Source organism: Sturnira hondurensis, unplaced genomic scaffold (assembly GCF_014824575.4).
Source record: "Sturnira hondurensis isolate 20B ecotype Veracruz unplaced genomic scaffold, ASM1482457v3 Scaffold0012488, whole genome shotgun sequence".
NCBI classification, from domain to species: Eukaryota; Metazoa; Chordata; class Mammalia; order Chiroptera; family Phyllostomidae; genus Sturnira; species Sturnira hondurensis.
The window spans coordinates 967,267-992,442 of record NW_028085119.1 but is presented as its reverse complement, the minus strand read 5'-3'; the positions used below and the strand labels follow the sequence as shown (position 1 = coordinate 992,442).

At 37.6% G+C, this 25,176-nt stretch overlaps 1 protein-coding gene across 1 annotated transcript; it reads left to right on the top strand.

Annotated features, from left to right (window-relative positions):
• Positions 1-169: 169 nt before the first annotated feature.
• CDNF (cerebral dopamine neurotrophic factor) lies at positions 170-24,575 on the top strand. Its single transcript, XM_037060732.1, has 4 exons — positions 170-471; positions 16,036-16,163; positions 19,948-20,089; positions 22,796-24,575. Exons 1-4 carry the CDS (start codon positions 357-359, stop codon positions 22,972-22,974), a joined length of 564 nt encoding a protein of 187 aa, XP_036916627.1. The 5' UTR covers positions 170-356; the 3' UTR covers positions 22,975-24,575.
• The last annotated feature ends 601 nt before the right edge of the window (positions 24,576-25,176 follow it).

Here is a 25,176-nt window from a genome sequence, read left to right as displayed (position 1 = left end):
GTCGTCGCCAATCAGCGGGAAGGTTCCGCCTCTCGCAGGGGAGTTGACGAATAGCTTTAGTGCCTCTCTCTCCGCCCCGCTGAAAAGGCACTGCGTGTACTCTAGTGCGCACGCGCCAGTGGGGGGGGGCGGGGAGAATAAGTTAAAAAAAAAAAAAAAGGAAAGCTCTCCTCCGCCCCGCCTGGTTCTTTGCTAGTTTGTTGGGACCCAATACTAACTGTGGGTTGAGTTGCGTCATTTGCTCTAGCAACTCCGGGTTTGCTCCGCTCCCCGGAGTACTGTAGCAGCTTCCGGCGATAGCGTGGAAGCTGGCGTTGGGTGCAGGTGTCTGAGGAGTTTGGAGCTGCTGGTTCAGGATGTGGTGCGCGAGCCCAACCGCACTGGTGGCCTTTTGCGCCTGGCTCTGGGTCTCTAACCTCGTGCCGACTCAGGGCCAGGAGGCCGGGGGACGCACGGGGGGTGACTGTGAAGGTGAGCGGTGTGAGACCTGCTTGCATGGCGGTGGCACCGCGCTGCAGCTCAGCTGTTGTCGGCTTTGATTTTTTTCAGGTCTTGGCTATAAATAATATTCCACTCCGAAAAAGCGAGCCCTTTCTCTAGGTTCCTATCGCCTAAGCCCGAGTCTGCGCGAAAGTTCGAGCTGGGCCTCTTGACACCCTGAGGCGCAGCGTCCTGGTCTGTCTGTGACGGTTCAACTGCGTTGTCAAGGCTGATGGGTCTTGATCTGGATTCGATTTTGTGCAAACGCGAGTAGATTCAGACGACCCTGGCGCCGAATTGATTCACCTTCTACTAACCGGCGAGATTTGCACAGATGTCTTTTGAGTTAAATTAGTTTACAACTCCTCAAAGGAAAATAAAACCTGACACGTTGCCTGTAATTGAGTTGAGGTGACTCTAACTAAGGACTCTGAGATCATAGCTAGCATTTTTTTTATGACTACAAGGAAAAGTTGATTTACAAAGGAGGACAATAACTCTTTAGAAATACAGAAGAACGATTCCTTTGAAGTGCACGGAATCTCAGCTGAGGATTGAAATCAGAACACGTACTCTCTGGCTCTGGCAGACTTACCTGTTTTTGGCAAAATCAGTGTGATAATACTTCCTCCTGAAGGCTGTTAACATCAAAGATAATTAGATCCACTAGCTTCATCCGTTTGCACTACAGTAGCACTTAACCTGCACTGAAACGATTTAAATGCAATTCCTCACCCTTCTGTAAGCTTGCAATCATTACTTAACAGGAAATTGTAAATTCACAATATGTGTGAATGAATGGGTGAATATAGTCTATGACAGCTGAGCTATGGAACACAAGCCAGTTTTCTGCCAGCCCTGCAATAATTAAACTTTTCTCCAGAAATTAAGAATGTGACTTCGGATAACTTTATATTGATATTTGCTGAGTTAAGTTACAATGTTGTTTAAAGATCGCTTACAATTGTGTCCTATACATCTCAAGCCGAATTTTTGAGGTATAAACAATTGATTAGTCATCAGTAATTTATTTTCTGGAGCTTCTACCTGAAAACATTTCAGAAGAGCCAGAGTATCTGGATTAATAAATGTGAAGCTTATGCCATCTATTCTTAATTTAATATGCATAGTGTGGTTATTAACTTGCATGTCTGACTAACCTGGGTATATATTCCCTTTGTTAGATAAAGACGTTATAGATTTATAGCAAAAGAAATACTAGTTTTAGAACAAGAAGAACTAGATTCTAGATCTGGTTCTCTCACTGCAATCAGACTTTCATTAGCCACTTAATTTCCTTCAAGGTATAAGATTAAAATGCTATATTATACATAATTTAAGGCAAAGGTAAGAAACTGATAGTCCAGGAGCCCCTAGGACCTACTGTAATATTAAGTTCACAAAGCATTTTGAAAAACATTTAAATCAGGTGGCTACTTTTAAAATTGGAAGACTTCTGCCTTTTCTTAAAATACCAGGTGACCTGTTAAGACCAGTCCACATGTCCATGTAGTGGGAATTGGCTATGGCTGATTCTTTTAGAAAGGACATGTGTTCTGTTTCTGAGTTTTGTTTCTGTCTTTCCTATGCTGGAATTTCCTTACCCGTGCATTTTATTTGCCTGGCCCCTGTGAATATTTAAGTTTCTGAGTCCTGCTTTAGGTCATGTGAGGCTTACTGAAAAAAAAAAAACAAAACTAAATATTTCCAGGTTTTTAAAAGTATTGTATTATGAGATTATTTTTTAACTTTTTAATTTGAAATAATTATAGATTTGCTTAGGTACTTTAAAATTTTATTTTGTTAAAAATTGTTTTATTGTTGACACCATTACAGATGTCCCCCATTTTCTCCCTTTGCCCCCCTCCACCCAGCTCCCACTTCATCTTCACTACATTGTTGTCTGTGACCGTGGACTATGTATATATGCATATATGTTCTTTGGCTAATCTTTTCCTGTTCTCTGCCCCCCCCCCCCCGAGATCTGTAGGTTCCATGTGTCCATGCCTCTGGTTTTATTTTCTCAGTTTATTTTGTTCATTAGAGCCTACATATGAGTGAGATCATATGGTATTTGTCTTTCTCTGACTGGCTTATTTCACTTAGTATTCTCCAGATCCATCCATGCTGTCACAAAGGGTAGAAGTTCCTTCTTTTTTACTGTCATGTAGAATACCATTGTGTAAATATACCACAACTTTTTTATCTGTTCATCTACTGATGGGCACTTGGGCTGTTTCCAGATCAGGTACTACTTTTAATAAACAAAAAAAGCCCACGACATAAATAAAAGGTGATGGTTACTTGGTTATAGCAATAAATACATGCCAGGATCCTTAAATTACTAATTGTTAGGTGATTTATGGTGAGATTATTCTCTTCATGTAAGCCAAGGAATAAATTTCTATTCTTACCTTGGCTTCTCTGTGGCATGGAATACCACTGACTTCTTGCTCTTTCAGAAGCTTCCTTTTCTTGATAGCATTGATTCTGCTTTTTTCTTGCATTGCTTCCTGTCTCTCTGTGCCCACTTACTTGTTCATGGTATCTTTCTGATTCTGTAGCCATGGTTTCAGTATTAGACTTTTCTGGAGTTCTGTCATCTGCCCTCCTTTCTTCTCAGTCTACACACTGAGATTGATTCATTCCAAATGTTTATATCTAATCTACTTCCTTTCTGGAGTCTAAGATTTTGCACCCAATTCGTGACTGAACATCCCCACTTAGATACCTTACACCCTGAACTCAGCCAGGTCACAGACCAAAGTCATCAACTCCTTCCTTCTCAGGCCCCAAAACCTACCTGGTAACTAGACCAGATGCTTTCCCCCTGATCCCCTATGCCCATTAGTGTCTATTGATTCTACTTTCTGGTTGACTCCCTTCTTCCAATGCCTTGTTACAGATGTTCAACATTTTTATCTTCCTCACTGCCACAGCAGCATTCTTCTGCCCCCTTTCCACCTCCTCTCTAGTCCCCTGGCAGTGTTCATATTACTCCCTTATTTAATGTCTTGCACTGGTCACCCATTCCCCTGTCCCCCCAGGTCAGTGCCACCCCTATGTTTTCCCCACAGTATCTAGTATACTTCTCATGTTCAGTAATTGTTTTGGTTTCCTCCATGTGTGCACTCCTTGAAAGTCAAGACTGTTCTCTCTCACCACATCACCTCCAGGGCTACCACAATGCGAGGTGTAAGATGGGCATTTGATTTTGTTGAACAAATGTATGCATATATGTTGCAATAAAATTTTATGTAACTGTGAGTGAATCAGAGGTGTATCTTTGAAAGTACAGGTTAGAATTCCCAACCCATCATCTAGGTAGTAGATTAGCAAAGCAACAGTTAAGGTCTAGAAATCATGTAAAGGTATATTATGGGAATAGTATAAGAGCTAGGAGGCACTGGGATACTGGCTTTCTTTTGCAGGCAAGTGTGAATTAGGGGTGACTGAGAGGCCTTAATGATAGTTTCTGCTGACTTGCAGCATTGATTATAACAGCAATATCTCCTTTGCATACTTGATATATTTGCTAATTAAACCTAGCAAACTAAATATTGGCAATGTCTCATTTTCACATTCGGTCAATATCATTTAACACAGCTGATTAGTCAGTCCCCACTTTTTTTAACGCTTTCTTCATTAGTTTCTGGGAATATGGTCACTCTTCATTCTCATCCTACCTTACTGGCTGCTCCTTTAAGTCTTTTCTGAGTTCTTTCTCATATTACTAATTTCTAAAAAATGGATTTTTATAAGACTGAGACCTAGGACCACTTTCTTCTCCATGTCTCCTTATTCTCTGATCTCATCTCTTAAATACTATTAAATATTGGCTTGGCCAAAAACTCAGGGTTTTTTTTTTGTAAAATAAAAGACACATTTCATTTTCACCAATAACTTTAATGATTTGGATATTTTGAGTATATCAGCTGTCTCCTGTTGGCTTCCAATGGGTAGAGGCTAGGGGTTCTGCTAAACATCTTTCAATGCATAAGACAGCCCCCAAACCAAGAATTGTTTGGCCAAAATGTCAAGATAACCAAGAAACTTCACAAACCACTTTTGACACATTTGATCAGTCATAGCACCTTCCCCATATACTGTACCATACACTGCACAAATCTTTTTTCGCGTTTCAGTTGCATTTTTACCTTCCTCGAAATAATAAAGCATAATATGCCCAAAATGTTGCATATCTTCTTTCATCTTCAGTATTAAAATGGCTGCATAAAAATTCACCAATTTTCATAAGTTTTTAAAACAGTGCATGCTGATTTGATAGCTGTCACAGTACAATCTGACAACATTGTTTTGAATGAAGTTAAAGACAACTAAGCACTACTAGAGCCATCATTTGGAAAAAAAACCTGAACAATCCCTGGCTGGTGTGGCTCAGTGAATTAAGCGTGGACTTGTGAACCAGAGGGTCACTGGTTTGATTCCCAGTGAGGGCATATGCCTGGGTTGTGAGCCAGGTCCCCAGTTGGGGGTGCATGAGAGGCAGCTGCACATTGATGTTTCACTCCCTCTCTTTCTTCCTCTCTTTAAAAATAAATACATAAAATATTTTTAAAAAACTAAATGAAATTTTTGGCCAACCCAATGCTCTTTGAATGTCGATGTGCTACAAATTTAGGTAGGTAGCCGTCACCCCTTAACTCCAGATTTATATATCCAGCTGCTTCTCACAGCTTCTCTTTGGATTTGTATTATACAGTGTTCTCCAGAGAAACAGAACCAATAAGTGAGAGATGGGGGAGGGGGGAGGTTGATTTATAATGAATTATCTGGTTATAGAGGCCAAGAAATCCAAATTTCATATTCCATTCATTAGAATATAATTTTGAGGGTAAGGGCTTTTTCCCTTCATGGCTGGATCTCAAGAACCTAGAATACTGTTTGGCACTTAATAATTGCTCAATAAATATTTGTTAAAGCCATGACTTATATTTAGTGTTTTGTTCCTATTAATAGCATTAGAAATAAATATGATTTCTAAAAGATGACATGACTTGCCTTCCAGCTGAAAATACTAAAAATACTGGATAAAGTAAAAATGTAAAAATTGTTAAAAATGTAAGTTAGTAAGGCATACCTGGAGGCCAAAAACAAAATAAAAGTGGGAAGCAGGTAAAGGAGCCCTGAGGCTGACTTAAATTTTTTATTTATTTATTTATTCTCGTTTAGAGAGTAAAGAAGGGAAGGAGAAAGAGAAGGAGAGAGACACCAATGTATGGTTGCCTCTCACGCACCCCCAAATGGAGACCTGGCCCGAAACCCAGGCATGTGCCCTGAATGGGAATCAAACCAGTGACCCTTTGGTTCACAGGTCCATGCTCAATCCACTGAGCCATACCAGCCAGGACTGTGATTTTTGTTTTGAGGGCATTTGCTACCCAGTGAGCTGAAGGTAGGATTCACAGCTTTGGTAAAATGAAGAGAATAAAGACAAATCAAGGACTCTCCCAAGTTGGAAGTATAATACTAGATTATGCCCTGCCCCGCCCAGTTAATTAGGAATTCCACAGAGGTTCATTACAATAGGTAATGGGCAATAAGTACAACTCTACTACCATCTTTATAGACTATAGGAAATTGCGTTACTTGAACTTTTTACTGAATAACAGGGGAATCAAAAATATCTCCAGATAATTGGTAATCAGAGGCTAACCCACATATAGGCTGAAGCCCAAATTCATATTACTTGCATGGTTCAAAACATCTCAAATCAGGAATTTAGTTTCAAGGGCTTTCAAGCAAACATCAGCAAATGCCAATCTTACAACTAGAGATCCACCCTCCACCTAGTCCTCGAAGAATTCCCACAGCTGAAGTTCTAAGAAATAAAGCTTACATTCAGAAAAATGACAAACCCATGTGGAAGAAGGGCACCATAAGTGACAGCCAAATGAGACGAGAGACTGAAGAAGCGAGAAGAGAGAAGCAAGAAGAGAGATTGAAAAGGCTTCAGGTATTACAATTACTAGGGAGAGAATATAAAATGTTTATTATGTTTAAAGAAATAAAGGAGGGATTGAAGATATAAAGGGCAGGAGGCTATTAATTAAAGTCCAACCATATTTGGAAAAATACCAAATAAACTCCTACAAATAGGAATTAATGGAGTTAATCATAGATTAAACAGCTGAGCAAATTAATGAGTTCGAAGATTGAAGTAATTATTGAGATGGAATTCTTGAGAGTTTAAGAGATAAAAATATGCAAGATGAAGCTACAATGAAGATACAGAGAAAAATTCCAGCACAGGTTAACTGGCCTGAAGGGAGGATAGCTTGTTTTCTCAAACCAATGCTGTCATCAATCCACAGATTGGGAAGTCCAATGTGTTCCAAAAGGTATGAATAAAAATACCTGATTAGTATCTAATCACATAATAAAGGAATTGGAAAACACAAAGGAAAAAAATTTTAAACACAGCCAGAGAAGAAAGAAAAGTGCAAATCCCCAGGTGTGGACCCAGAGAAGCTGAGATCAGAGCCCAAGCACTACCTTCTGAGTGAGGTGTTGGGAACTAATTTATGTAGGGCAACATTAAACTAAAATTAAAACAATGAGTCATATACAAAATACTCAAGAAGTTCTGGTTACTCTTAAAGTCCTAACTCATTGTAACATGTGTAATACACTTAGTAGTTCTCCCCTACTCCTGCCACTGCCCACTAATCTGGTGGGTATTTTTATTCTACAAAATCAAGCTGGAGCAGACAAGGCGGGACCGACAGCATGGATGGAACTGGGGAGCGTTATGCTAAGTGAAATAAGCCAGGCAGTGAAAGACAAATACCATATGATCTCACCTTTAAGTGGAACCTAGTCAACAAAACAAACAAGCAAGCAAAATATAACTAGAGACAGTGAAATTAAGAACAAGCTAACAGTAACCAGAGGGGAGATGGGAGGGGATAATGGGAGGAAAAGGGGGGAGGGTTTTCAGGAACAACAATAAAGGACAGATAGGCAAAACTAAGGGGGGTTGGGAGCAGGGGAGGGAGGGGGGATGGCTGGGATGGGAGGGAGTGGTGGGGGGAAAATGCAGACAACTGTACATGAACAACAATAAAATAAAATAAATTATTAAAAATAAGAAGAAAGGCACTCGACATAAAGGGAGGAACTGGCTGTTGGAAAAAAAGAAGGTTATAAAGAAGATATTTCAAACAAAAAAGGAATAAAAATAAACGTAAAAATGTTTTTTTTCAAAATTTCCTCTTCTATTTTTTTTCTTCTTCCCCTTTAAAACTCCTTTGCTTGATTTGAAGTTTCAGTGATGGTCTTTATATATTAGTCCATCATCTTCCCAGGCTGTTAACTTTCTTTTTTAAAAATTAAATTTATTGGAGTGATATTGGTTAATAAAATCATATAGGGTTCAAGTGTAAATTTTCTATGACACATGATCAGTATATTGCATTCTGTGCCCACCACCCAAAGTCAAGTCATCTTCCATCACCATATATTTGCCCACCTTCACCAGCTCCCACCCCTTTCCCTCCTCTTTATATCTTTCTGGAACTCATATAACTTAGGTATTTGGCTTCCTGAATTTCTTACCCTTTTTCTAAGTCTTTGTTCTTTGGTTTAATTTCTGAGGATTTTTTTTTCAACTTAATCTTCTAAATAAATCTTGTATGGACTTCTCTAACTTTAGCCATCATATTTTTAATTATCAAGAATTCTTACTTGTCTTTTGGTTGTCTGGATATTGTTTATATTTGATTTATCACTTTTTTCTAAGAACTTGTCTGTTTTTACCGGCTACTAGTTTTATTGATCTTTATTTTCTCTACCTAATTAATTTCTGTTCTTTTATTATTCAGTATCTTCTATATTCTTTTGGTTTATATAGTTATGCTTTGTAAAACTCTTGAGTGAAATCTTACTCACTAATTTTTCATTTTTCTCTTTTGAAAGGTACACATTCAATGTTATAAATTTCCTTCTAAGTACTAGCTTAACTACATCCCTTAAGTTTTCTAGATAGCATTTGATAGGAATTAAGTCCTAAAAAAATCACACATTTATGTTACTACTTCTACTTTGGCCCACTGATGACTAAGAAGTGTGCATGTGAAAATATCCAGGCATATGACTGCATTGACGATGTTGCTTTTGTTACTGCTTTCTAATTATGTTCAGAGAATGTGGGCTGTTATGATGCAGGGTTTTGGATACTTGTTTAGACTTGCCTTTTGCTCAATAATCTCAGGCTTATATAAATGTTGCTTACTTTAAACTGTACTTGAAAAATAATTAAATAAAAAAAAGGAAAAAATGTTGCTTACTTTCTTGAAAACATTCTGAATTTTCTAATTTGGAGGAGAAATGCTTCATATATGTTATTAGCTGAACTTTGTGAATAGTATTAATAGTTCAAATGCTTAATGCCCTTATTAGCTTTAGTCAATCTGATTAAATAATTGTTGAGAGAGTATTAAACTATCTACCATGATGGTGTCGATTTGCTATTATAAATCCGTCAGGATTTCGTATATTATCAGGCTATGTTATTAGGTGTACAATACTTAAAGTTATTTTCTATTTCTGGTAAATGGTTCATATTATAATTAGTAAAGACTTTCGTTACTCACAATAAAGCTTTATATGGTAAACCAGATTTTGGATAGAAGTGTTCTCACATATCTTTTTAATTTCATATTATTTTTTAATTTTGAAATTATTTAACTCATTTAAAATAATAGTTTTATTTTAAATGAGTTATTTTCTTTGTAAAATGAGTCTTTTCTTTGTAAAAGCATATTTTTTATTTATCAGTTTTGGAGAGAGAAGGGAGGAAGAGAGATAGAAACATTGATTTGTTGCTCCACTTATTTACGCATTCACTGGTTGATTCTTGTATGTGCCCTGATGGGGAAATCCAACCTGCAACCTTGGCATATCAGGATGATACTCTAACCAACTGAGCTACCTGGCCAGGGCTGCATGTATCTATTCACATTAGTATCTTGGATTTCTTCGTAAATATACCCAGAAGTGACATTGCTGGGTCATAGGCCGTTCCATTTTTAATTTTTTGAGGAACTGGCATACTGTTTTCCACATATCTTTTTATTTTTAAAACTTTTCTTTTTGATATGTTTATGCATATTTTAATTAATGATATGTTTGGGTTTTATTTCTCTCAGTTAATTTTGTGGTGTTTTAAAAGAAAGTTTTGTGTTTTTTCTTGTTCTTTTTTCTTTTACTGCCTTCTAGTGGGCTGATAATGTTTTTAAAATCTCTTCACGTGCCCTGCACCAAGACTGATTTAGCAGTAATTTATTTACATTTTCAGATATTAACTCTTACATTTTTAACATGTTTAATGTGCTAAAAATTAATATGACTTAACAATTTTGTTTTGCTACACTCCTCCTGGATGATAAAGGACCTTGAAACGTTTAACTCAAATTCATCTTTATTTTTTAATCCTAAGTGTTAGGATTGTCCTGTATTGGGGTTTACCTGTGTTTATGCCCCTACATGTTCTTTATTATTGTTTTTATAGTTAGTCATTAGATTTTTCTCCAATTTCCCATTTTCTTTTCTTATCATTGCTTTTTTATTTTTTCCAGTTTTTAAAAAATTGTTGTTCAAGTACAGTTGTCTCCATTTTCCTCCTCCCTCTCTTCCCATCTATCCCTGCCTCTCACCCTTGAGTCTACCCCCTTTTGCTTTGTCCATGTTCTTTATACCTGTTTCTTGACAACTCTTCCCCTACTTTACCCCTACTCTTCTCTCCACTGCCCTCTGGTTACTGTCAGATTGTTCTTAATTTCAATGTCTCTGGTTATATTTTGCTTGCTTGTTTGTTTTGTTGATTAGGTTCCACTTATACATGAGATCATATGCTATCTGTCTTTCACCTACTGGCTTATTTCACTCAGCATAATGCTCTCCACTTCCATCCATGCTGTTGAAAGGGGTAGGAGCTCCTTTCTTTCTTCTGCATAGTATTCCGTTGTATAACTGTACCATAGTTTTTTGATCCATTGGTTTACTGATGGGCACTTAGGTTGCTTCCAGCACTTGGCTATTGTAAATTGTGCTATGAATGTTGGGGTGCATAGGTTCTTTATCATCATTACTTCTTATAACTTGATCCTTCCTTCTGGATTTTTGTCTCCTTTCTGAAGTGTATTGTTTAGTTAAGTCTCCTACAGTGCTTCATATATAGAAATTGTTCAATAAATCCCTATTCACTGATTAAATCAATGTATCAAATGAACATAATTTAAACAACTTTAGGTGTCTAGTTTGTGCATTAAAGTGATTCATGTATCTTGTCCCATTTGCCAGGCAGATAGATAAGACATCTGATTACTGGGGTCTAGGGGACAGAGCACATTGCCTCACTTTAATTAATACCATGAATTAAGAGGAAGCATAGAGAGAACCAAGGGCCTATGCCTGTGTAATTTCTATGCTATGTTTCCCTAGAAGTCTCTTTCAAATATTAAGGCTATATTTTTGCAGCTTAAGCTTCCAGCCTCCGTTTCCTTCCTGGTTTGCTTGCCCCATCTGAGAAAGCGACATGGGAAGGCATACCCCCCCTACTGTCGAGTAACTGAATAAGTAAGTGTGAGCTCAGAGTCACACCACCTGGAGTCTAATTTCCTCTCTTCCACTTATTGGGCAAGTTAATCAGTTTTTCCTTGGCTCATTTCTCCGTCTATAAGATGAGGATGGTAATGTATCTACATCATACATTTTGGGACTTCGATGAATCCCAGAATGAGCTTAGAAGAGAAGGAGCTTAGAACAGTGCCAGCACCAGCAAACACCCAACACATGTCTGTTGTTGCCCTGGTCTCTCATGAGCTTCATGTATTTACTGGCTCTTGACCCTGAGATCAAATACAATTGTTCATTTTGGGGTTTAATGTCAGGCTCATGCTGATGGAACATATAGACAGATGCAGACCACCTTTGAATGAAGGGGCTTCATTCAAAATACATATTCAGGTTTTTCTCCACACTTCCAAATAAAATGTCCCTTGAGTGTAATAACGGGGAACATTTGTACCCCATTGACATCAATGGCTACATCTTCCAGGCAGAAAATCAGCAAGGAAACAGTGGCCTTAAATGACACAGTAGGTCAGATGGACTTAATTGATATCTTCAGGGCATTTCACCCCAAAGCAGCAGAATATCCATACTTTTTAAGTGCACATGGAATTTTTTCTGGGATAGACCACAAGTTAGGACACAAAGCAAGTCTCAATACATTTAAAAGGATTAAAATCATATCAAGCATCTTCTCTGACCACATTGGTGTGAAAGTAGGAATCCATCACAAGAAAAAAAACTGAAAAGCACACAAAGACATGGAGGCTCAATAACATGTTACTAAACATGAGTTAACAGCAAAATTAGGGAATAAATCAAAAGCTACCTTGAATCAAATGAAAATGAGAACACATCAAACCAAAATCTATGGAATATAGCAAAGGCAGTCCTGAAAATATTCATAGCATTATAGGCCTATGTCAAGAAACAAGAAAAGTCTCATATAAACAATCTAACCTTACATGTAAAGGAACTAGATAAACAACACAGCCCAAAGGGAGTAGAAGAGAGGAAATAATAAAGATCAGAGCAGAAATTTTAAAAACAGTCTAAAAAAACAATACAAAAGATCAATGAAACCAAGAGCTTATTTTTGAAAAGATAAACAAGATTGATAAACCTTTAACCAGACTCACAAGAGGAAAAAACGAGAGAGGACCAAAATAAACAAAGTGAGAAATAAAAGAAGAAAAGTAACAACTGACACCACAAAAATACAAAGGATTGTATGAAAATATTATGAACAACTATATGCCAACATATTGGACAATTTGGAAGAAATGGATAAATTCCTAGAAACATACAATCTTCCAAAACTAAATCAAGAGGAAACAGTAAGTGTGACTAGATTGATTACAACTAGTGAAATTGAAGCAGTAACCTAAAAACTTCTAACAAACAAAAATCCTGGAATGAACGTGTTCACAGGTAAATTTTACCAAACATTCACAGATGAACTAACACCTACCCTCAAACTATTTAAAAAATTCAAGAGGAGGGAACACTCCCAAGCTCATTTATGAGGTCAGCGTTATCCTAATTCCAAAACCAGATAAAGATAATACAGAGAAAGAAAGTTAAAGGCTAATATCCCTGATGAACACAGATGTAAAAATCCTCAACAAAATATTAGCAAGCTGAATTTAGCAATACATTAAAAAGATCATACACTATGACCAAGTGGGATTTATTACTAGGATGCAAAGTGTGTATAATATCTGCAAGTCAATTTATATGATATGCCATATAAACAAAATAAAGATAAAAATAATATGATCATATCAATCAATTCAGAAAAAACACCCATTTACGATAAAAACTCTCAGCAAAGTGGGAGTAGAGGGAATATATCTCAACATAAGAAAGGCTATATATGAAAAAAATTCATGGCTTGCATCATACTCAATGTGGAAAAACTAAAAGCATTTCCCTTAATGATCAGGCACAACTGAGGGATGTCCATGTTCATCACTCTTATCTAACGTAGTACCAAAAGTCCTAGCCACAGCACTGAGACAGGAAGAAATAAAAGGCATTCAAATTGGAAAGAAAGAAGTAAACTGTTATTATTTGCAGATGACTAGTACTGTATATATAGAATCCTAAAGATTCCACCAAAAAAAGTACTAAAAATGATGCATGAATTCAGCAAAGTAGACAGATACAAAATAAATATTCAGAAATTGGTTGCATTTTTATAAACCAATCGTGAACTATCAGAAAAAAACTTTAAATAGTCCCATTTATGATTGCATCAAAAAATAAAATGAAATACCTAGGAAAAAATTAAACCAAGGAGGTAAAAAACCTGTACTTGGAAAGTTATAGGACATTGAAGAAAGAAATTGAAGAAGATACAAATAAATGGAAGCAGATACTGTGCTCATTCATAAGAATTAACATTGTTAAAGTGTCCATACTGCCCAAAGCAATCTATAGGTTCAATGCAATGCCTATTAAAATACCAATGACATATGAGGGGGTGTCCCCCCAAACTGGAATTATCTTCTAGAGGCAGGTGCCTTGTAGTACAGGTTCCCTCCACTAGATGAGTGTTCTAGGAACTCATCTGTATCAGTGTACCAACTGGGTTAGTTGTAAGAGGCTGCATTTGGTTTCAGTGAATTTTAAAAAAAACATTCTTTCTATGCATTTGCCCATTTCATGAGGGGTGATTTACAGTGCACCTGCTGACAATGCACTGAGTATTCAGCAGTTTTTGACAAAAAATGGCATGACCCCTGTGCCCCACTGTCCCTACTCACCTGATCTCATTCCAAGTGACTATTTTTGTTTCCCCAATGAAAAAAGTCCCCAAAGAGAAATGTTGCAGAAGAGGTGAAACAAAAATGTCAGAAGCACTAAAAGGCATCACAATGGACACATTCAAAACTGTCTCGAGTAGTGGAACAAAGATCTGGGTAGGTATATTGCATTAAATGGAGAATACTTTGAAGGTGACTGATGTTTAAATGCATAATAATAAATACACATATTTTTATAAATAAATTTGAGGGTTTTTTGGTGCCATCTCATAGTTCACAGATCTAGAACAAATATTTAAAAAAATTATTTGGAACCACAAAAGACCCTCAGTAGTAACAGCAATCTTGAGAAAGAAGAACAAAGTTGGAGGAATCATGCTACCTGATATCAAATTATGCTACAAGGCCACAGTAATCAAATGAGTATGGTACTGGCATAAAAACAGACACATAGATCAATGGAAAAGAATGGAGAGCCCAGAAATAAACCCATGCCTATATGATCAACAAAGGAGTCAGGAACATTCAATGGGGTAAAAATAGTCTATTCAACAAATGATTAGGAAAATTGGACAGTTATGTGCAAATAAGTGAAACTAGATGACCTTCTTACACCATATATAAGAATAAACTCAAAATGGGTTAAAGACTTAAATGTAAGACTTGAAAGCATAAAACTCCTAGAAGAAAACAGGCAGTAAATTCTCTGACACCTCTCCTAGCAATATTTTTTCTGATATATCTCTTCAGGCAAAGGAAACAAACAAACAAAATAAACAAATGGGACTACATCAAACTAGAAAGTTTTTGCATAGCAAAGGAAACCATTGACAAAAGGAGAAGCCAGTCTACCAAATAGGAGAACACAATTGCCAATGATACATCTGATAATAGGTTAATATTCAAAATTTATAAACAGCTCATATAGCTCAACAGCAGAAAAATAAGCAATTCAATTAAAAAATGGACAGAGGACCTTAGTAGACACTTCTTCAAAGAGGACATACAAGTGGCCAATAGACACATGAAAAGATGCTCAACATTACTAATCATCAGAGAAATGCTAACTATCCCACATTGAGATATTAGCTGATTCTGTCAGAATAACTATCATCAATAAATCAATAAGCAGCAAGTGTTGTGAGCAAGTGTCATGCTCTCTTGGTGGGAATGCAGATTGGTGCAGCCACTGTGGAAAGCAGTGTGGAGGCTCCTCAAAAAATTAAAAATGGAACTGCCTTATGACTTAGCAATTCCACTTCTGAGTATATATCTGAAGAAACTCAAAACACTAATTTGGGAGAATATATGCACTCCTATGTTCATTGCAGCATTATTTACAATACCCAGAATATGAGAGCAACTCAAGTGGCCATTGATACATGAGTGGATTAAAAAGTGGTGGTACATAATACAATGGAATTATTATACTTTGCCATTAAAATGGATGAAATCTTACTATTTGCAACGGCATGGATGGACCTAGAGGGTATTATGCTAAGTGAAATAAGTCGGAAAAAGATAAATACCATATGATTTCACTTATATGCAGAATTTAATGAGCAAAAGAAATGAACAAACAAAATAGAAACAGACTCATAGGTACAGAGAACACAATGATGGTTTCTATGGGGGAGGAGGCTCTGGGTCTGTTGTTTTAAAAAGTGAAGGTATTAAGAAGTACAAATTGGTAGTTAAAAATAGTGACAAGGATATCAAATACAGCATAGGGAACATAGTCAATAATACTGTAGTAGCTATGTATGGTCCTAGGTGGATACTTGAAATATCAAGGGGACCACTTTGTAAATTATGTGATTGTCTAGTCACTATGCTGTACACCTGAAACTTATTCAAAATAGTATTAAATGTGAAAAAAAAAACATGTTCTAATCATCACATCCTATAGAAAGCTGTATTTTCTTTAGGGCTAGCCAAATTTTGTAGGAATGTTCTTGATTTAGGTGGAACTTGGTTCCAGACATTGATTGATTGATTGTACAAACTCATGTTATTCAAAGCCCAATCCTAAGCTAATAGCTATAGGCCCTAAATCATTCTTCCAAATATTTTTGATTCACTGTCATGATGTGTTAAATCATAGTTATACTTTTCATTGGATGAGTAGGACATATACAGAGGTGTGTTAGTGGTTATCTTGTACATAAATATGTAATTTCTTTATTCCTCCTAGTATGTGAAGAATTCTTGAACCGGTTCCGCAGCTCACTGATAGCCAGAGGAATTAGTTTTTCTTTGGACACCATAGAAAAAGAATTGATCAACTTTTGCTTGGGCGTCAAAGGAAAAGAAAACCGCCTGGTATGGTAAATCTTCACATTTCATTGTTCCCTCAGGCTTGAGGGAAAATGCTAACGCTATTATTTCTGACCTTGGACTTACTGTTCTCCTCCTTAGATGCTGGCCCGAGGCATGTTCACTGTAAAGAGCAAGTAGGAACTTTTCATTCAAGGAAATGCAGTCATATACATTTTAATCTAGAATACATCAGTTTTCATTTTGATTTTGGAATAAACCACAGAAAATCAAGCTCATATTTTGTTAAATAAAATTACACAATTGAATGTCTAATTGAGAATTTATTGTTCTGAGTTAAGAATGGGAAGACTTCCTATTTCTTACCAAGACAATTAGTTAAACTTTTCAAAATATTTTATATCCTTGTTTATACATAACTGATGAAGTATTTATATTTTCTTGTAATAATATTTATGTAGTGTTTCCTGGATATACACAAATGACTTTTTCAATATACTGGTTTATATCATGAAAAACAGTCTTAGGCCAATTTGTCATGCCTAAAATTGTATGTTTAACTTTTCAGTTAAGTTTGCACTGCAGGCATCTCACCACTGGCACATGGTAAAAATCTCAGCATTTATTTGTACCATTAAGTTTTATATTTGTAAATATAAAACGATTAAGTTGGGTGGCTTGAAAAGCAGTATAACATAAAAAATAGCCTGAACTATAGAGCCAAAATGTTAGATTTCTTAAAATTCAATCTCCTTCTGCCCTCAGCTCTTAGCTGGAGGAAGCCAACCCTCAAACACAGGTTGGCCCCTCCCTCACACACCAGGTCTAGTGGAAGCAGCCACAAACAGTGAACCGCATGATAGCTCCAGACAGGTAGCCCAAGGTCAGATACATGCAATGTCTAACATCAGCCAGTGTCTGAGCCCTCAGTAAATGGATCCAGAACCATCACAAGCAGTGAGCTCTGGTGGCTTCAGATCACACCAGAGCTCAACCCGACTAACCATACTAGCAGCACACCCAAAGGGGGATCCCAGAAGGCACCAAACCCTACTGGGAACAATTCTGCCTTGGGGGGCGGCGCCTGCATGGTGTCTCATACATGGTGATCAAGGTTTACCCTTACAGTTGGCCAGCCTGAAGGGTTAACTCCACCCATGAAAAGGCCAACAGCATTCAAGACTCAACTCCATCAGGGTGCACATAACTCACAAAAAACCTTCCTGGAGCACAGAGTTCAGGTGAGTGTGCCACTGAGGCTATCGAGACACCTTTGTCATAAAGCCATCATAACAAATTTGGGAGTTAGAGTAGATTTACCTAATACACAGAATGAAATAGGGAGACAAAAAAACATGCCCCAAATGAAAGAACAAGAGGAATCCCCAGAAAAAGAGTGAAATGAAATGGAAACAACTAATATTCCAGATGCAGAGTTTAAAACAATTGTTATAAGGATGCTCAAGAACCTTATGGGAAAAATGGATGATCTCAGTGAGAACTTAAACAAAGAGATAGTAAACATTAAAAAGGACATAGAAACTATAAAAAAGAACCAGTCAGAAATGAAAAAATACAATATCTGTAATTAAGAATACACTAGAAGGAATCAACAGGGGGTTAGGTGAAGCAGAGGAATGAATCAGCAATTTACAGCACAAACTAAAAGTAAGCACCCAAGCTATGCATCAAAAAGAAAAGAAAATGTAAAACAGTGAGGGAGGGAGGTCTAAGGGACCTCTGGGACATCATTGAGTATAACAATGTCTGCATCATAGAGGTACCAGAGGAGAAAAGAGAACAGGGACCAAGAACATAGTTGAAAAAATAAGGGCTAAAATTTTTCCTAAATTGATGAAGGAAAAAGCCACACAAGTTCAGAAAGCACAGAGAGTCCTGATCAAAAGGAATTTAAAGAGATCCACGCCAAGACACATTATAACTAACATGACAAAAGTTAAAGACAAAGAGAGAATCTTAAATGCAGTAAGAGAGAAACAGTTACCTAGAAGAGAGTTCCCATAAGGCTGTCAGCTGATTTCTCAACAGAAACCCTTCAGGCCAGAAGAGGTTGGCATGAAATATTCAAAGTGAAAAGCAAGGACCTACAACCAAGACTATTTAATCCAGCAAGGATATCATTTAAGACTGAAGGTGAAATAAAGACCTTCCCAGACACCTCCCCCCCCCCCAAAAAAAGGCTTACAGAACTTATCATTGCCAAACCAGTATTGCAAGAAGCATTCAAAGGCCTGCTTTAAAAAGATGAAATAGAAAGTGAGAGGAACCTAGGTATAAAGAAAAATAGCAATAAATAAGTACCTATCAATAATAACCTAAAATGTAAACAGATTAAATGTTCCAATCAAAAGACATAGACTAGCTGAAAGACAAATACTATATGATCTCACTTACAAGTGGAATTAATCAACAAAACAAACAAGCAAGCAAAATAGAACCAGAGACATGAAAATAAAGAGCAAACTGACAGTGAACAGAGGGGAGGGGGAAGGAGTAACGGGAAAAAGAAGGGAAGGGTCAAGTCAAGGAACACCATATTAGGAACCCAAAAACACAGGTTGGGGGTGGGAGTGACTGATGGAGTAGGGGAGAGCAATGGGGAAAACTTTGGACAACTGTAATTGAACAACAATAAAAATTTTATTTATTTATTTATTTTTATTGGGGGCAAGGGAAGGAGAGAAACATTGATGTATGAAAGAAATATCGATTGGTTACCTCTCGTACATGTACACACGCAGACCAGGGACCACACCCACCACCTGGGTATATGCCCTGACCTGGAATTGAACTGGTGACCTTTCCCTATTCAGGATAATGCTCAACCAACTCAGTCACACCAGTCAGGGCTGGAACTGTGTTTTGACACAGTGGTCCCACTTCTGGGAATATATCTTAAGGGTTTTGAAACACTAATTCAAAAGAGTATATGCACCCCTGTGTTCATTGCAGCCTTATTTGCAATAGCCAAGATCTCGAATCAGCCCAAGTGCCCATTAGTAGATGAATAGATAAAAAAGCTGTGGTACATTTACACAGTGGAATACCACATGGCTGTAAAAAAGGAAGGAATTATTACCTTTTGGAACTGGAGAGTATTATGCTAAGTTAAATAAGCCAGTCAGAGAAAGATGGATACCATATGATCTCATTTACATGTGGAATCTCATGAACAAAATAAACTTCTGAACAAAATAGAACAGAGGCATGGACACGTCAGTCAGACTGACAGTATCAGTGAAGAGGTGGGTAATGGGGCTGGATGAAAGAAGATGAAGGGGTTAGTCAAAAACGCATATATATTGGTCATAACCCACAGACACAGACACAGTGTGGTGAGAGCCAGAGGGAACGCAGGTGGGGATTAGGTGGGGGTGGGTAAAGTATACTGGAGACTTCTGTAATAGCGTCAGCAATAAAAATAACGTTTAAAAAATAAAATAAAATAAAGCTCAATCTCTTCTCCTTGCTAGCTGGTGGCCTGTAGTTGGCTTGGGTATAAAATGGGTATGTAATAGTACTGACTTCACAGGATTGTTGTGACAATACGTCAGGACCAGTAAAGCCCTGAGAGCGGCACCTGGCACAGGGAACACTCAGCAAGCCTTGGAAAATCGTATGAACTGTCGGGAACTTCTAATTACGATGCTCCTGGGAATGGAGTCACTTGTATTCTGGTGTGTGAGCAGTGCTTAAAATTTAACAGCTGGCCCATGAAAACTAGGTTAACCTCTTTCTTACTTCTCAAAACCACAGGACTTGCTTTTCTCAGTGTCTGAGCCACTACATTCTCTTCATTCTCCTTTAGTGCTATTATCTAGGAGCAACCAAAGATGCAGCCACAAAGATCCTAAGTGAGGTCACCCGCCCCATGAGTGTGCACATGCCTGCAGTGAAGATTTGCGAGAAGCTCAGGAAGATGGACAGCCAAATCTGTGAGCTGAAATATGGTATAATGGAGTCCCGTGTCTTTATTTCCCCATAATGTCCGAAGTAGTGCCAATTCTCAAAACAGGCTATGTTTCTAGAACGTCAGTGTTGGAAGGGAAGGAATTGTCCACTTGCCACTAGCTTGTTGGGCTGCTGAATGGTGCTTAATGCCATCTGGCGTTTTGGGGGGCTGAGAGAAATGAATACTGGCACAATCAACTTTAGGTAAAACTGTCAACCCAAATAGGAAAGTTTAAACTCTTAAATCACCAAGACAGTGTCAGCTGTGTACATCAAGGAAAATTCAAAGTATCAAGGGAATAACTGCTCATGGGGATTTAGCTCTTGGTAACCCATTAAAAGAAGTTGCATTTATTCAAAGGTGATATAAGGACTCAGAAGTTTTAAATGTGTCTGTATCTTTTCCCCTAGATTTGTCTGTCTATTATTTTGCCTGTCAGCTTTAAATTTTAGGAAATAAGTTATTTGTAGCAAATCAGATTTTGCCTGATGAAATAGCCTCTTTGAGGTTATCTAAAATAAACAGCCAGGAAAGAAAGATGTCCTACTTAAATCATTACCCTTGGCCTTATACGTTTCACATAGATAAATCTATTATTTCTATACTAAGAATTTCTATCTGGGCCAGCCTTTTGGGTAGACTGGGTAGGTACGGTAAAGGATGTTGGTGGGGGTGGGGGGCGGTTCCTTTCTTAGCTCATCCTTAACACCTGAAGTTCTACCAGTACAGACCCATTTCTTTTGCTCACTTTCTTTTGCTCATTGTTTTATGTTACATACTCAAATCCACTGTAGTATTGTAAACTACCTACTTAGCACCCAGACTGAATTATTTTAATCTTATCTTCTAACATAGCTGTGTAAAATCATTCTGCACCATTGTTACATAACTGGCCTTAAATAGGTTTAAGTTTGGGAGATACTCAAAACAACCTGCTTCTCACCTTGCCAAGGGCAGGCCCCAGCTTCCAAGGTAGTGATTAAGGGACAGGCATCCCTTTTTATTGGCTTCCAAGTAATGCAGAAGAGGCAGGAATCGCTGAGGCCGTATAAACAATATTCTTGAAAGGGACAAGCCTGTGCTGATTCTTTAGTTCACAAAGTTATTTAGAATGTCTTCTATCATGTGCAAGAGAACTTACTGGGTTCCTTGATAAGAGAAATATGCATCAGCTATTATTAAGAAATGAGTATTTCCTAGTGTTTGGACAATGTTGGCCACTAGAGGCCCTTGGGGAGCCACAAGCTAGTTTTAATTTTGGTATCAACCTTTTCCTTGTAGTTTTAGGGGGTCACAGAGGTTTCCCTTTTTTAAAATTAATTCCAGATTCTAGATTGTTTAGAAAAGCTCAAAGAAACTACTGACACTTGCAATGAAGTATATTTCTCATTCAGCTGTTTATTTTGAATAGACCACTAATCCCAATGTTTTGTTCCTTGCTTATTATTGGCAAGGAACTTGAAATTGAACAGGGGTCTTTGAACTGTGGGGTAATAATAATTTGGACTATAAATGCTTCTACTTTTAGAGGTATTTTGTTAAATCAGCCATGAAATTAACAATCAAGATAAGTATAAAGTTGGATTATGTTTTCAATGAGGAAGTTGTCTTTTGGTTTTTGACCTGAAAAAGTATTTTTGCTTGTTCTGTATCTTAAAAGGATGGATATCACTATAAAAACGTAAGGGTAGCTGATCCTCCAAATAAACAAGACTTTAAAATCCAACTTTTATTAATTGTTTTCTAGATTTATTGAGATAAACTGACTTAAAACATTATATACATTTAAGGAAAACTACCCCTTTTGATAGGGAAATTATAATCGTAAGTATAGTACAGATTAATTTTTGTTGTTGTTGTTTTGGGGCTGGACAATAGAGAAGTAGTTGAGTTCTCGACATTCTCTGCAGACAATCTGTAAAGGGGAAAACAGTAGTCTTGGTAAAGGAGTTAAAAGTTGGAGACAAGTGTTATTGGCAAGAATGGTAGAAGCCAGATTGACTGGGACTGAAGCGCTAGCATTAGAGAATTGGGTACACCCCAAAGGACCGCAGCAAATGTAGTAAATCAGTAATCCCAGCAGGGGTGGGGATCAGGTGAAGTTAAACAGAGATCCAAACCCAGTAAGGATCAGCTGAATAATTGATCAGCTGATCAATAAGAATACTCCTAATTTTATACTCACATGTTTGGGTTTCTTCAAATTTATATTTAAAGACTCGATGGTGCAGTGTAATATATATGCTTAGCTGGTTTACTGAAGACATATCTTTGTATATAAAAAGTGAGCCATAACTTTCTAGTTAATTATATAATCTATGGCTTTCTGTTGGCCACACACAAGTCTGTCCCAAGGCATTCCTTTTTACCGACCGCGCTCCTTTTTACCTTAGGAGCGGCTTTTAGAAGGCCGTGCTCTTCATTTCAGTAATGCTGATCTTGTGAAGCCATGGTAGCAGATATAGTAAAACTACACAGCTTCGCACCCCGTGTTTTGAAGCACGTATAATCCCGAGGTGAGAAAGTCTGATAGAAAACAACTTGTCCCAACAGCTTCGTGTATATACACTTTCCTTAGGTATGTCTTGGTTTCCATAGAAAATGGAACTGTTCTCAGCCCCAAGATGAGTAACACCCTTTGCCTTTCTCAGTGTTTCTGAGTTGCTGCTTTTAAAGAGTTGTGTGTTTCCTTTTCGTCATTTAGAAAAGAAATTAGACTTAGCATCGGTGGACCTGTGGAAGATGAGAGTGGCGGAGCTGAAACAGATACTGTACACCTGGGGAGAAGAGTGCCGCGCCTGCGCGGAGAAAGCCGACTATGTGAATCTGATCAAAGAACTGGCGCCCAAGTTTGCAGCAAGGCCCCCGAAAACAGAGCTCTGACCCTGCGAGGGACTTTAATTAGACACAGAGTGACTGTGTAGGATATGGGCATGTTGGTTAAGAGTAACTGGGCGTTGCTCTGTGTGTGGTCTCATACATTGTGTTTTGGTAGTACACTTTGGTACTGGTTGCTTAGGTTTGTAAGTAAAACTGTTAATAGTAGTGGTATCTTACATTTTCACTGTCCAAAACTTACAAGTGCCTTTCTCATAATTTTCTTGTAAGGACTGGGTAAATGATCATTGGCTACCTCCTAAAACTGGGAAAAGCGAACTACTGAAAATTGATTGAGTAAACTGAATCCAAGAAGGAGGAGAGTGCTCAGAGGCGCTTCTTGGTGCACTAATACTTCATGAAATAGATTGGATTAGGACAAAAGGAACAATGCTTAGCATATTAACTCCTGGCATAACCAAAAGTGTTTTATATTTTAAAGTAAACTGCATTTTCAACTGCAAATCACTCTACTTTCTAGCTCTCCTTGGTATCAGAAATGGGAGGGCAGGAGGTACTACTTGAAACTAGTGTCTTCCATGAGAAGAAAACGTATTTAAAACCTATTTAAACATACTTAAAGAAAATAGATGAAGAATCCACTCAAGGATAGCCAATGTTTTAGCAAATTGTATCAACACTCACAATGCTAAGTGAGCAAAGCTCAAAGTTTTCTGCATGCCTTTCCATCACACAATAGATTAGCTTTTGATAGCGATTAAAACACATTAAGGGCACAGGCAGGCAACATGGAGCTTTATGGTTCCTAGTGCTATCTTATCAGCTTTCAACCGTAAAGTCATTTTTGGTTCCATTTTCTGGCCAAACACCAGTAAGACCACACTGTAGAAGTGGCTGCCTCCGTGTGGCAAGTGGAAATGGGGAATGAAAGCTCGAGGGCACTTCCTGGGGGTGATGGGACCTCCTCTATCTTGATGGTGGTCACATGGGTGAGTATCATTGTCAAACATCTATTAGTACAGTGAAGATCTGGGTATTGTATTGTATGTAATTATATCTAAAATGCTGCTGTAGAAAAATTATTTGAAAATTAACTAAAGTTAATTGATTAAAAACTTCTTATGCATTCAAAGAATTGCAATGACTAGGTAGGTGTCCTTTTGGGGAGTGGAGGAGAAATTTTCCTGACTGAAAGTATACATTGGAAGTGTTATTTTAACTTTTAAAATGCCACCCACATAAACAAAGTTTCAGCTGAGTAGTTGGGAGTAACCAGACTTGTAAAAGAGTTAGTGGTTAGTAACTTAAAAATGAGAATAAAACAGCTTTGGTATAATAAATAGCCAAAATGGTTATTGGTTTTGGATTTTGGCAGGTTTATCATTATGTGTAAAGTACCCTACTGAATTATGTATCATATCTTTAAAATGCCTAAATTTAGGTTTTTGTATTTGTTTGTTTTGCTTTTTGTAAACTTATGCTTGTTTTTCTTTAGTGCACTTTGAACCATTGAGAAAGTTATCATTTGAAAATAGTATGTTTAATGTCTAACCTCAAAATCAGGTTATATTTCTCAGTGTGTATTTTTTTCCCCAGAATATAAATCTAGGCAATAAGAACACTGCCCAGCAGGTCATTGAAATTCATGATATTTAGTCTGTTTTTTTTTAAGGGCATTTACTCTACATCAGAGCTACTCAAACTTCTCAAACTGTGCATACCAGTCACCCGGGATCTTGTTGAAATGTGGATCTGGAATCAGTAGGTCTGGGAGGGGCCTGAGCCTCTGCATTACTAACAAGCCCCAAGTGATGTCCAGCCTGCTCTTCTGGGGACCACACTTTGAGTAGCAAGGCCCTGAATCATGGGTCTTGTGATTGATTCTTTTCTTTCTGCCTGTCCCAATCAGTTGGGTTTATGACAGAGCTGAACAAAAAAGCTGTTATGCTTTTTTATGATAGAGCTGTTATGGTTATGTTATAACCATAACAACAAAAAACAAACATCAATAAAACCACAAGCATTGATTCTTTCAAGTAAAAGAATTCCAGAGGCAGCCAGTCCAGAGTAAATATGCCAGTCCCACAAACTTATTAGGGATTCTCTTTTCTTTTTGCTTCATATCCTAGTGGTGGGTTCCATTCTTACCCATGGTCCAGTTGGCTGCTGGAATTCTTTGTTCCAGAAGGGAGAAGGCATTAAAAAACCTGCCCCTGTGAACGGAGCCAGCCACTTTAGGGGAGCCTC